At 35.8% G+C, this 13,411-nt stretch overlaps 1 protein-coding gene across 1 annotated transcript; it reads left to right on the top strand.

Annotated features, from left to right (window-relative positions):
• Window positions 1–1,808: 1,808 nt before the first annotated feature.
• LOC128017700 (neuronal vesicle trafficking-associated protein 1-like) lies at window positions 1,809–9,220 on the top strand. The gene is made up of 5 exons (XM_052603157.1): window positions 1,809–1,941; window positions 3,920–4,050; window positions 5,213–5,329; window positions 5,449–5,562; window positions 7,685–9,220. The coding sequence occupies exons 1-5, from the start codon at window positions 1,842–1,844 to the stop codon at window positions 7,853–7,855; spliced, it is 633 nt and encodes a 210-aa protein (XP_052459117.1). The 5' UTR covers window positions 1,809–1,841; the 3' UTR covers window positions 7,856–9,220.
• Window positions 9,221–13,411: the final 4,191 nt, after the last annotated feature.

Below are 13,411 nucleotides of genomic sequence, written 5' to 3'. Positions count from 1 at the left end.
GGAAAAGAAGACAATGCTGAATAAAGTCGTAGTTTTTGCTATTTTTGGACCAAAATGTATTTTCGATGCTTCAAAAAATTCTAAATGACCCTCTGATGTCTTAAGGGTTTGAAACAACATGAGGGTAAGTTATTAATGACATCATTTTGCAAATTGGGCTAACTAACCATAGTAACCGTTTTTTTGTTTACAAGAAGTTACAGTCAAAGGAATTGTGATTGTCCTTTAGGTTAATCATTTGAAATAGTAAAAACAATATGTTCAAACTTTTGACTACTTTCTTTAATAGCTACATAACACAATACTTCTACTTTTACTTTCAGTACGTGAGTAGTAAATTTTAAAATAGACTACTTGCAATACTTAAGTACAAAAAATGTTGAATACTTTAGTACTTCTACTTAAGTGTGGTGCTTAAAGAGCACTTCTACTTCTACTCAAGTCACTTTTTTGATAGAGCACTTGTACTTTTACTCGAGTATGGTTCTCTAGTACTTTATACATCTCTGGTAAAAAGGAAGTTGGAGACGAGTCACGTTTAAAAAACCAAATCATTATTTTAAAAACCACACTGCCATCTAGTGTCAACTTGGACACCGTGAAAACCTGAATATATGAATTGCTCTTCTGTAAAGACTTGATAGCGCAAGTGAAAATTAATCAACTTATTGAACTATCTTACAATCAAGACAGATATAGTCCGCTGACCTTTTAGAATTTAGATAACAAAAAAATAAATACATTGATTGACTGATTGATTGATTGATATAGGTAAATTAATTAACCACTGTTTATTTTGTGATATTATAATAAAAACATCTAATACTATAAAAACAATAGTTTTTACATTTTTATTTCAGTTTACATTTTGAGATGTTGCAGCTGATGCATTATGTTTTGTGTTATTAAGTTAGAACATTTTAATATAGTAATAATAATATGAACATTAACAACGTTAGGGCAAATAAGTAAAATAACATCAGAACAAATATATATATATATATATATATATATATATATATATATATATATTGTGGAAAAATTCTAAAAGGAACATTTGTTTAAGGCCTTTTTAAGTAAAACTAACTGACACTAGGTGGCAATGTTGCTTATTACTTTAGTCTGCCAAAGCTTTTGGCCTGACTTTACGATTTTTGATGCAGAAGACCAGAAGGAATGTTTATATTAATTACAGTCATCATTGGGAACAACTGAATAAAGTATACATGTTGAAATATAATTGTCTCAAAATGTGTTGAAATTATGAGCTAAAACTTCCATCAAACTATATGTAGATCTGGCCAAGGGCTCACACTGACACTTCTTCTGAACTAAAGGAATGAAAAAGAAATGTAGGACTACATGGAAGTTGGCATGATAAATTAATTGCTTCTGGCAAATCCACAGATGATAAAATAATCATAAATAAGGATGTATTTCATCAAATAACCACTGCCAAACTGTCTATGAGCAAAAATATATCAAGATTCTAAAAGAATAACAAGGATTGAAAGCAAAACCTATTCTCTCTTTTTTCACATTTAAATTCTTCATGTCATATTCTTCATATTCTTTATAACAATTTAGATTTTCACTTTCAGAGGATCACATAAACCATTATTTTGGCTATATTGTTATAAAGAAAGAAAGAAAGAAAGAAAGAAAGAAAGAAAGAAAGAAAGAAAGGAATCATTCTCCTGACCTGAGAAAAAAATTCAACCCTTTTATCACTCAACGCATATTCTCGAAGTAAATATGGATGTATAAAAGGGGCTTTGACCCACTGATCAGCCAGTTATCTGCTGCGATACAGCTGACATCATACAGCAGCGACGGAGCGGATGCGCTTCCACACACACACACACACACACACACACACACATCGCCATAACAACAGTAGCTCTCCATCAGCATCGGCAGGACAACGGCAGAAGCAAAGCAGTGAGTATCTCTTTTTCATTCATTTCCGACGAAAACCTAATCGTAGGCTGTATTCCTCGATGCCTGTCGTTTCCTAACCTCTGGGCAGCGCAGCAATGTGTGAGGAAGCGTATAATTGATTACATTTTCCCAATCGAAAAATAATATTAGTCCTTTTAGTGCACCATTAGAAAAGGAAAAAATGCATCCATTATTATGTGGACGTATAATGCCTCAGTAAACGCGCAGCTGTTGCGTAATAATAACAACAGCCCATTATTGATGAGCGCGCAATGCCGTATGATGAATGACAAGTAACGCTTAAATGCTTATGTTTGTCCTGTCTGTATGTCATATAGTGAATTATGACGTTGTTTATGATTTGATAAGTGTTCAGTGGTGCTGTATTGGTCTGTGGTCGAAGCTTATTTGAGAGACAGCGCAGAAATCATCGGTGCTGCCTCACACGTCCTGATGTGCTGCTGTACATTGGGCATCTCGGATAACCTTGATAGAGCCATTGAGGGGCTCGTGTGGTGGAAGAGCCAATAAAACACGCCTACTCCGCGGCCTGCAGTGTCTTTCACGTTAAGCGATTGTGCGAAATAGGAACGTGCATTTATTTAATACAGTTTCAAATGTAATACTTTGTCAAAAAATGTGTGCTTCTTTAACAATTATGAAAATAAACAGTTTTTTTCCAGCAAGCTATATGCTGATAACTATATCTATAATTATTCAAATTAATAAATCTATTAAATTATAAATTAAAATAAATTGCCACTAAAGCTTAATGTAGGCTACAATGAAAAAAAAAAACGATTTCAATTTCAGCACATAAAAAATATTTGTTGCATGACTGGCAATATTTTGGCTTAATTAAAATCTCGATATGCATCAAATTTAAATAAAAAATGGTTAATCTGAGCCAGCCTCAAACAATAATTGCTCAAAATCCACTCAAAATAATTAAAAATGGATCAGTGGAATTATGGAAATGTCTTATCAGTCAAGCTTTTATTGGCCCCTAAGTCGACAATGACTTAACGTGGGCTGCCATGTCCATCTATCACTAGTGATTGTTGTGTTTATGTGTTTTGTATTCTGTAGAGAGCTCTTTAATAACCTGTTAGGTTGGAGAAAGATAATGAGAGAGAGCGGGTGAACTATCAGATGTTTTCCTCAGTCGGCTAATGAGTGAGACATGAGACAGTGTGTGTGTTGGTGAATTAGTACGCACAGATGCGAGTGTGTGAACACGCACACTGAGTCATAATGACATGGAGAGAGATTCACAGTAACTGAGTAACAACATCACAGTCCTCCAACATCAGACTCCTCAGAGACAGACCTAATGGAGAGATATTTACTGACTAACTAGTGCTAAATGGAAAATATGAACCAACAACAGATGCAGTATTATCAGAGATGCAAAAACCTCTCTGGTGAAGAATGATATGGAAGGAAGAGAAAATACAGTAACGTTTAATAGTTACTGCATCAAAAAAAGGGTTCATAAACTTTCAAGCAGCTCTATATATGTGTGTGTGTGTCTGAGATGAACTTCAAACTTATTAATAAACAAATATTACATATACATTTTTATAAAAATGAAATAATATGTTTTATGAAAAATGTAAATAAAAAAATACATTTTATGGAAATATTATATATTACTTAAAAAAAAATGTAAACACATTTGACACACCTTACTGAGAAAATACATAAAATTAAAATGCCCAAAAGCAAAGCTGGTAGAAAAACCTCTCCAAGCAAGTAGATGTTTTATTAAACAAAAACTGATTTTATGTGCTTATAGATGCCAACATCACAATAAACCACAAAAGCTTCCTGTTGTAACACATAATTGCTGAAAACTTAGATACTTGGAGACATACTTGTGCATTCGGTTGGATATTTCTGTAAATCTCTGTTTTCATTGGCATTTTTTGTTTGTATTTTTTTGAATATAAGATCAAATCATATATGTTTGCGTCAGATATGGTGAAACTAGGCAGTAACCTGGTAGACAAGATGGAGAGACAGCCATCGGTGGAGGACGGTTTCGACAACATCCCCCTCATCACTCCACTAGAGGTCGGCCAGTTACAGCAGCCTTTCCCTGATAAGGTAATTATCATTCATGCATTAGAGAGCAGAACCCACACATAGTGCCATATTAAAAATAGCAGCGCACCTCTGTTATTCATTACTCTGCATAGAACTTCATTAAGGGGAAGAATTTCATAGGAGATGAGAGGTGGAGCAGCAGACATCCAGTACCACTGATACCATCAAAGACATGGTGGAAACCACCCTCTTAGATCCTACTGGATAGCCTGGCACGAAAGAAAGAATTCATGTGAAACCATCAAGATTCGTTGTCACTGAGTATGATACAGTTTGTCACTGAAAGACTTCGCAAGCCATCTGATCTCGCAAGCGGATACAGAATCATGTCAGGACTCTCACAGATGGCTTGTATCTATTCTTAGCTCTGTAGGAGGCAAGTGCAAAGGGTGGAAATGCATACAGAGTTTGAATTTAACTTTGCAGTGACTCATCTAAAGGATGACATGATATAGTAGTTGGTGCTTGCTCTCTGTATTTTTAATGTGCTGAAGTAACATCCTGTGTATCCTACAAACTAATCTCTTTAAAAATCCTGCCTCTACCTACATTTTAGCAAAACTTACCTATACATACAATTCAATGCGGTATCCAATATGACCTCAAAACAGCATGATTTGTAAACTGGGATAATACATTTAGCCATTTACAGCACATAACCAGGTCTATATGTATGGCTTTTCTGGCATGGTAAACTTGCTTGGTAGCTCACCTGGTACACTTGCAGCGCAAAGCTGTGAAGTATGATTTATAAGAGCATTATTGTAGCACCACTAAATGGATATTTCATTTCTGTACTGCTGCAATATGACCAACATTAAAAAAAAATCTTATTTATTTCAGATAAAACTGTATGTATGTTTAGCTCCACTGACTGGACATTTCACTTTGGAAGTGTCATGCAAGAAACAGTTGTAATATAATTTTGCTGGAATGTCACCACATGTACACCTGGGTTTGGTATTCTAATACATATAGTCTTTTACAGTCTACCACTCTGATATTTAGGGAATTCATGTAGAATGAAACCACAACAAATTTAACTCAACAACTCAAAAAAGTAAATTTGGCTTCTATCAGAGCACTTGTAATGTAATTTAAGATTGACTCTACTTTGGCTCTTCACATAATTCTTAATTCATAATTCTGTGTGACTCTATAGGTGATTGTGAAAACCACCGCAGAGTATCAGCTGAAGGAGAAGAAGAGGAGGCTGTATGTGCCGAGCATCAAGAAGCTAAACATAAACCTTTATGATGAGATGTCAGAGAAGCTCAAGGTAAAAAAGACAAGGACAGATTGCCCAGCCTACTTAGAACTTGCATTTGTTTCTCTGTGAGTTAGGGCAATATGAAAATGAAAGGCATAAATAAATGTGTGAATGTCTGTGTTTTCCAGCTGACTGGGTTGATTATTATCACCTTGGCGTTCCTGGCGTGTCTGCTGCTGTTGGTCATGTACAAAGCGCTGTGGTATGATCAGCTCGGCTGCCCTGAGGGCTTCGTTCTCCAGGTACCCAGTATATCAAACACACCACATAAAGAACTTTAGTGGTCTACTTTATAAACCATTTTTGTTCTGAAATATAGATGACAGATCAGACTTCTTTAGCTTTAGTGAAAACTTGCCTGTGGTTGCCAGCCATTTGATACATCTCAACATGATTTTCACCTCGAAACGTATCCTACTTTCTTTCACTGTGGAAGAATAATCAGTTAATGCTGGTATATAGCTACCAGACGAATACTTCTATGCCAGTAAGTGGCGACAAGTGACTGGCTTCATGCATGAGTCATTGAATCATTCATTCAACCTGTTTGTTCAAAATTGATGATACATTTAGGAAAACAAATAACTCCCTGTATATGTGAGACAAGAAGCTAGTCAGAATTCATATTTGTGTGTGTGTGTGTGTTTGCATATAGTCCACAAGACATAAAATTGCTGTGATTATTCAAATAACCCCATTCAGAAGTTTGGGAACCCTTGGCTCTTAATACTGTGTTACCTGATGATCCACGACTGTCTTTCTGTTTAGTGATGGTTGTGCATGAGTCCCTTGTTTGTTCTGAACAGTTAAACTGAGCAGCGTTCTTCAGAAAAATCTTTAAGGTCCTGCAGATTCTTCAGTTTTCCAGCATCTTTGCATATTTGAACCCTTTCTAGCAGTGACTGTATGATTTTGAGGACAATTGAGGGACTCTAACACCACTATTAAAAAAGGTTCAAACGTTCACTGATGCTCCAGAAGGAAACAAGACGCATTAATAGCTGGGGGGTGAAAACTTTTGGAATTTATAGATCAAGGTAAATTGTACTTAATTTGTGTTCCGGGAAACATACAAGTATCTTCTGTTGCTTATGAAGGGCAGAACTAAATGGAAAAAATTTATATTTAAAAAAATAAGAAGAGTTTGGACATCATCGTGTTCTAAAGTTTTGACACCCCCAACTCTTAATGCATCTTGTTTCCTTCTGGAGAATTAGTTTCATATTTTTTGGGAAATTTTGATATTTTTGTAGAATTATTTGATTAATAAATAGTTAAAAAGAACAGCATTTATGCAAAATAGAAATCTTTTCTAATAATACAAGTCTTTACTGTCACTTTTTACTAATTTAACACCTCCTTGCTGAATAAAAGAAAAATTTGGATGGTAGAGTATATTGTTACAAAAAAAAAAAATCTAAATTCTATTGTTTTTCATCAAAAATTATTTATCAAAAAAATCTTGAAAAAAGTATCACAGGTTCCAAAAATATATAATAAATGATCTCAATACAATCAATGTAAGATGGACTATGAATTTAATAAGCATATATACATAATTCAATACAATACAGTTGAGTTGAGTTTTCCATATGCTTCACATGAGGAAATTAATTAGTTTGATGCACAGAGATGCTGGGTTTTGGAGCATAGGAATTAAGTAATAACTGCATCTTTTGTTTGTGTGATATGTGTTCATATTACATTGTATCATCTGAAGTGGTGCATTAGCTTTGGTGGAGTGTGAGAATGTCTTTAATTAGTCTTATCCATGGCTAAACTGTGATTAAAGGGATTCTCCACCCAAAAATGAAAATGTTTTCATTAATCCCAGACGTGCAATCTAGGTTATATGAAGCGACGGGAAAACTTTTTGTAAGCGAAGAAAACTAAAATAACAACTTTATTCAATAATTCCTTTGTCAACGGTCTCCCCTGTGTCACTCAATATCACTGTGTATGCTCTTGTGTCCTCCGCACCACAAGGATGCGCTGTTTTCTTTCAAATCAAAGTTAAATACACACAGAAACCTTGTGCATCCTTGTGGCGCGGATGACACAGAAGAACATTTGCAGCTCTGTGATTCCCAAGACAAACAGAGCTTTTACAGTTTTGAAATGACATGGGGGTAAGTGATTAATGACAAAATTTTCATTTTGGGGTGGAGTAACCCTTTAAGGCCTGCAGGGTCTTCCCCCTCACCTTCTTTGATGCAGCTACCGCTGCTGTAATTAGCATGACACACTAATGTAGTAAATGTATGTAACATGTTTGATTTATTACGGAACCTGCCTGACCTTCTCCATTCTAGTTAATGTATTCCCATATAACCTTTATTTACAAACGCCTACTTTCTAATCTAGCACAGACACTGCACCCCGTCCACTCTGGAGATGTACTACCCTGAGCAGAACTCCAGGGGCAGCTTGTACACCGCCATGACCCACCTCAACCAGGCCAAGAAGAACATCCCAGAGCTGTCCCCTCCCTGGCTGCCAGTCATGAAGGACGAGGTGAACCACTCCGAGAAATAAGGGGGCGACAGGGTCGACGTGTTTTCACTTTAGAGGGTTTGTGAAGATGGAATCCACATAATATTGATGATCAAGTCAATCTGAAGGCGTTTTATGTGTGTATTTTGTTTAAAATGGGGATTTGGTGTCGAATTACTATTTAGATGAACTGTGACACACATAAATGTCTATGAAGTGAAGGTTTCAAGGTTTCTACTTTGTCACCCTCTGCAATACAAATGCTTTCACCCTCTCTGAAATCTGCTCACGATACTCTATATCCGTTTAGAAAAAATCCAGACACTGAAGCTCATCCGTATACGTTTTAAATGTCACTATGCCACTTTTTTGATGGCACGTCTCACTGTGGCATTGTAGGTTTAGTCGTGCTGCTTGTAATTCTGCGAAGTTTGTTAAACGTTAGTTCTCGCTTCATTTGGAGTCATTTATCTTAGTGTAATGAACTGTGCATTGGCTGTGAATTGTGTTCTAATGAACTGCAATGCAACTGAGAAACAAGTGCATTGGCAAGAAAAAGCATTCCAAAAACTCTGATCTTTTTTCCCTTAAATCAACTAACTACTGAATGGTTGTCTTAAAGCAACGTGTCTTTGATTTAAATGAGAAAAGTGAGTATTAAACTGGAGTTTTTGTTTCCTTTTTTGTACATTTTACAAAATGAGAAAATCGAAATGAGGAAAGCTCATAAGTATGAAATGATTGGTGCAAAAAGTACATTTTATACACATTTGCATGCATTATTTGTTCACAAAACTCCACAGTATGCTAGAATTTAAATTAAAGTGTAAGATTTGAATGTAGACTGGAGTAATGGTAAACTGTTTTTTAGGTGTTAGAAAAATCTTTTTTGTGTTTGTTTGTGTGCTGAAACATTTACACACTAAGCACCAGCAGCCATTTAAATGTTTATTAATGTAGTAAATTATTAAAAAAGTTGAAGAATGTGATACCGCCTCATGAAGGTGAGTGACCTTTGAATTGTTTTTGTGTACATTTATCACTTCTAAAGCAAATGAATCCCAGCTGAATGTATAAACTTACAAAAGCAGATTCAAACCTGTTTCCCCTTCTGTTACCCGTTTGTTCATCTACTGTGTTTTATATTTATCTATTGTGATCTGCATTTTTTTTTCCCCAGTTGCTATAAATGTGGATATCTAATGTGTATTTATTATTTATGTATTTCTCTTATTTATTTGACTGGTGCTGGAAGGATGAATTGGAAGTTCTTGTAAGCTGCAGAAGGTCAAATCATAAACCCTTCAGTATTAGTCATTTGTGTGTGTGTGTGTGTGTGTGTGTGTGTGTGACAAACATTCATGCGTCCTCAATGGATAATAACAGAATAAAGGTTTCAATATTCAACAGTGTGGTGTTCTCTCATTGCACATAGGTTTTTATAACTGCAGTTACATGTACTTCTAATGCTAAATACGCTGCTTATAAAAATCCTGAGCTTTGATTCTGTATCAGTAAATTCTTGATGAATTATGAATAATATTAAGAGCAGTAATAATAATAGCAATGATGACTAAATCTTAAATTGGATCATATTATTATTATTATTATTATTATTATTATTATTATTATTATTATTATTATAGATCACAAGTTCATTAAATAGGATGGATCACTTTGTGTGTGTGTGTGTGTGTGTGTGTGTAAAACTGATATATGCAATATCATAAACCCTGTGAACACACAGGATTTCACATGTTCCTTCTAGTCAACGGTGTAATGAACATTTTCATTCCTTGCACTCTACTGTATGTCGTGCAGGCGCTGAACCCAATAAAGTGTTCAAAAGTAATAATTAGAGGATAGCTCACGGCAATAGTCAGCTCACAGCAGGTGTTGTCAGGGGAAAGGGCGATCAATTGAGTGAGGGTGAAAAGCGGTTGTGGGTCAAACCCTGTTTGAGTAGTGTGTGTGTGTGTGTGTGTGTGTGTCTCAGGATCTCCTGAATACAGGCGCCAGCAGAGAATGCCTTTCGTTACAGACACCTTACTCTCTCTCTCTCTCACACACACACACACACACACACACACACACATACACACAGAGATTAAATGTGTCAAAATGCTCAACTCTTGACTCTTGAATGCTCAGATTGACAGCCGAACCGGTGAACTGTCAAAACAAATGCTCTGCTGAATCCTGCACAAATACCTCACAATGCAAACAAGGACAAACCCACTCATCCTTTATTATCACTACTTTCTATTAATCTTTATTATTGCTACTTTTACAATAATAGTAATAGTGATGAAAACTATGAAATAACAGAATTGCATTGCATTGCATTTATATGTTGGAGTTTACAGCTGGTTGCAATTGATTTCCTTGTTCCAAGATTTCCTAATACTTGATTTGACTGTGTAAGCTCTGTTACATTAATGTAACATTACTGTGCACATACATGTTACACACCTCAGGAAGATCTCTCACTGTAAAACTTGCATCTTCTTCTTTTTTCATAAGAGAGTATACAGTGCCACCCTCAGGTCACTTTACTAAGGCCTTCAGCCACTGTATTAGCAGACAAGTTTGTGTTGTGGTTTTGTTTTTGTTTTGACCAGGACAGTTTCTTCAATTACCCTGATGTTACTATCATCAGTTACTTCATCCGATGTTTTTCTATTGTTGTTTTAACCATGACAGTTTGCTTCTTTCATTTTTGTTTTAAAGCTGCAGTAGGGAACTTTTGACGCTCTAGCGGTTAATAAACAGAACTGCTTGCGTCTTGCGGAAGAACATCGTAGCCGGAGCTACTTCTCTCTGTTTATGTCTATGAAGAATCACAAAGGTACTGGGTTACTCCGCCGCGGTACCCCCGAAGCAATCTAAAATAATCTGAATATAAACACTTATTTTAGGTGTACCCTAGTGATTCAGGACAAGCTTAAAACACGGTTTGGAAAATGGATTTATGGTGTACTCGCCTATTATGTTCATTTTTCTACATTTTGAACACAAACAAAGTTACGGACCGCAGCTCTGATTGGTTGTTTCTTACCGGGAGCGATGGATTTCTGCAAATGGCAATAGGAGCACTGGGAGGAGCCAGAGGAGCTTGATTTTTTTCACAGATTATCTGTCTCATATTCTACTGTCAGGACATAATGACAGGTTTAATAAATATGTAAAAATATTTTTTTACAAAAGTTCCCTACAGCACCTTTAAGAACAGTCCGCTTTTTCATATCTTAATACAAGAAATAAAATGCATGGGCTGATAAAAATAAATTTAATTCAGGATATACTCTCTGTACATCTATATGTCTAGAAAAAGTCTTTCTACTTTTCTACTTTTCTCCGAAAACAGTTGTCGTATGTGATAAACGTGACTTTGAAAGAGTAGTTCAAATGAACCAGTTACATTCGTTTTATTTTACCACACAACTACTAAGTGTATAAATGTGCCCATACTGTGTGTAGCATCTATGATTTAGTGAGGCTGTAAAACCAACCTTAAATTGAGAAGTGTTGACAGCCTCTGTTTTTTGTTGACTTTCTGCTTCTATAAATGTTCAAACTGCGTAAAAAAAACGGTGTTCTTGTTTTAGCACTATATGACGGGGAGTTTATGGCTGTAACACAAACCTCCTGACCTTTACAGGTCAAGAAAAAACTCTTTCATACGTCATTTACTTTCCTACTCCTCTCTTTTTCTCAGCGTTTGATCGTTTGCCCTTCAAGTGAAGGCCATATTGCAGTCATAAAGGGATGAATGAGAAATCAAGTGACTTAACAACTGTCAAAGCATAATAACAGCTGGCAGACCTGCCGTGACGCTGGGCAAGAGCCAGTGTACAGTGTGTGTGCTCTGTGTTTTTACTGAATGTAGGATCTGTTTTGAATGACTGTATGAATAAATGACTTTAGTTGCTTAGGGGCAGCACTTAGTCCTTGATTTATTCATTTAGGAATGGCTTGGCGTGGAATCATTTTCCAAACTCTGGCGTTTGCAGCAATTTATGCTTCAGTTAGAGACAAACCCGCAGAAACAAATATTTGAGTGTGCTCCGTAATGAAATGGCTATATTTTTACAGATCATACGAACGTTTAAACAAAGCCTGGCTACACCGGCAACAATTTAGGATGCTTTTATTAAATATCAGACCTGAGGCCAGGAATAAAGAGTAGGTATGCAGTAATTGTGTCGGCCGTCTGACCTGCGGTCAATGGTTTTCGTTTGAGCTTTAATTTGCGATGCCTAAATGTAACATAATCAATTTGTGATGGGTTTTGTTTAGCATATGAAAGTAGAAAAAGGTTATTTTTGTTGATTTAATTTCTGGTGATTTCTTTTAATTGAATTCTCATTCTGTTCATAATCAGTTAACATCAGAATTATAGTGTCGCCCTGAATCACTGGTGCCATGACGTCAGAATACAAGGGTAAAATTAGAGGGTAAAAACGTTAATGACTTACAAATGGGTATGTATCAGGACTTCACATCCACTTAAAACTTGTCCCCAATCTCTAATCCAAATTTATAGCAATTACACATGTGGGGCAAATTCTTAGACGAGTAAATTAGAAGCAGTCTGAAGTCCGGGAATCATGTGTAGTTACCGCATTCACTCTTTTTTTACATTGTGAGTAATAGATACCAATTTAAAGTCTCACAGACAGAGGAAGTTGTTGTTATTGTATTAAAGTCTTAATTGCATGAACATGGAACATGTCTGTTGGAAAGAATAATTATATGAACAATAATGTGTAAGTGACTTTTGTGGCACCAGTGACCTTTTTCATTTCACAAAATTGATTTTGCCTTTTTTAAAAACAAAGCCAGTCAGACTGAAAGCAGCACACTTCAGTTTAGACATTATAAAATGATGGTAATGAGAAAGATATAGCATACTCATTTGGCTGTGAATAATCACTGCTCAAATATAAAAGACAACTGGGATAGTTGTCACACTTTTTTAATCCAGTGTTTATTTTTGTCTGAAAAATAAAAGAATAAAAAAAAAATGGGCTGTTTTCACCGTTATTGGTCAGAAAGATACTGTTTGTTTAGCTTACACTCCCAAAACACAGGAATTATTCAGGTTTCTTTTGTTTTTGAATGTCTCTTATGCTCTAAGGCTGCATTTTTGATGAAAAATACAGTAAAAAATGTATTCCGCTTTACAATTAAAGGAATACATTAATTATCCAAACATATTAAAATAAAAAGTTATTTAAAAGTGTAATAATATTATACAATATTACTGTTTTTTGTTTTTTTGTATTGTAACATAATCACAGGTCACAAAGTCTAGGTAGAGCTCTCTTCTTGGCCTCCATCGTATCCCAGACTCTCTCTTTCTCCTCCTCACACTCACACACACACCGCTCTTCTCTCTCACTCTCTCTATTATGTCAGTGTCGCCACAGTCATTGTTCCTCTGTGTTAAAGTTGAAGAAAGCTTGGGGAGTGTTTCTGATGTTGGCACCAGCTCTTGCCTACTCTGCAGGTTTGTGTGTATGTGTGATGGCCCTCTCCCGCTAAGAAACACTGAGTACTCACTGACAGCTCTATCACTCGTCCTCAATGGGGCAT

The sequence above is a fragment of the Carassius gibelio genome, chromosome A1, assembly GCF_023724105.1.
Source record: "Carassius gibelio isolate Cgi1373 ecotype wild population from Czech Republic chromosome A1, carGib1.2-hapl.c, whole genome shotgun sequence".
In the NCBI taxonomy this organism is placed as follows: Eukaryota; Metazoa; Chordata; class Actinopteri; order Cypriniformes; family Cyprinidae; genus Carassius; species Carassius gibelio.
The sequence above is the reverse complement of the archived record's forward strand: the minus strand, read 5'-3'. Positions and strand labels throughout refer to the sequence as shown.

Excerpts from the sequence above, each read along its gene's own strand:
- LOC128017700 (XM_052603157.1), top strand. The coding sequence starts at position 1,842 with ATGCGCTTCCACACACACACACACACACACACACACACACATCGCCAT. Across the intron at positions 4,051-5,212 it reads AGCAGCCTTTCCCTGATAAG|GTGATTGTGAAAACCACCGC; the intron begins GTAATTATCATT and ends GTGACTCTATAG. Across the intron at positions 5,330-5,448 it reads AGATGTCAGAGAAGCTCAAG|CTGACTGGGTTGATTATTAT; the intron begins GTAAAAAAGACA and ends TGTGTTTTCCAG.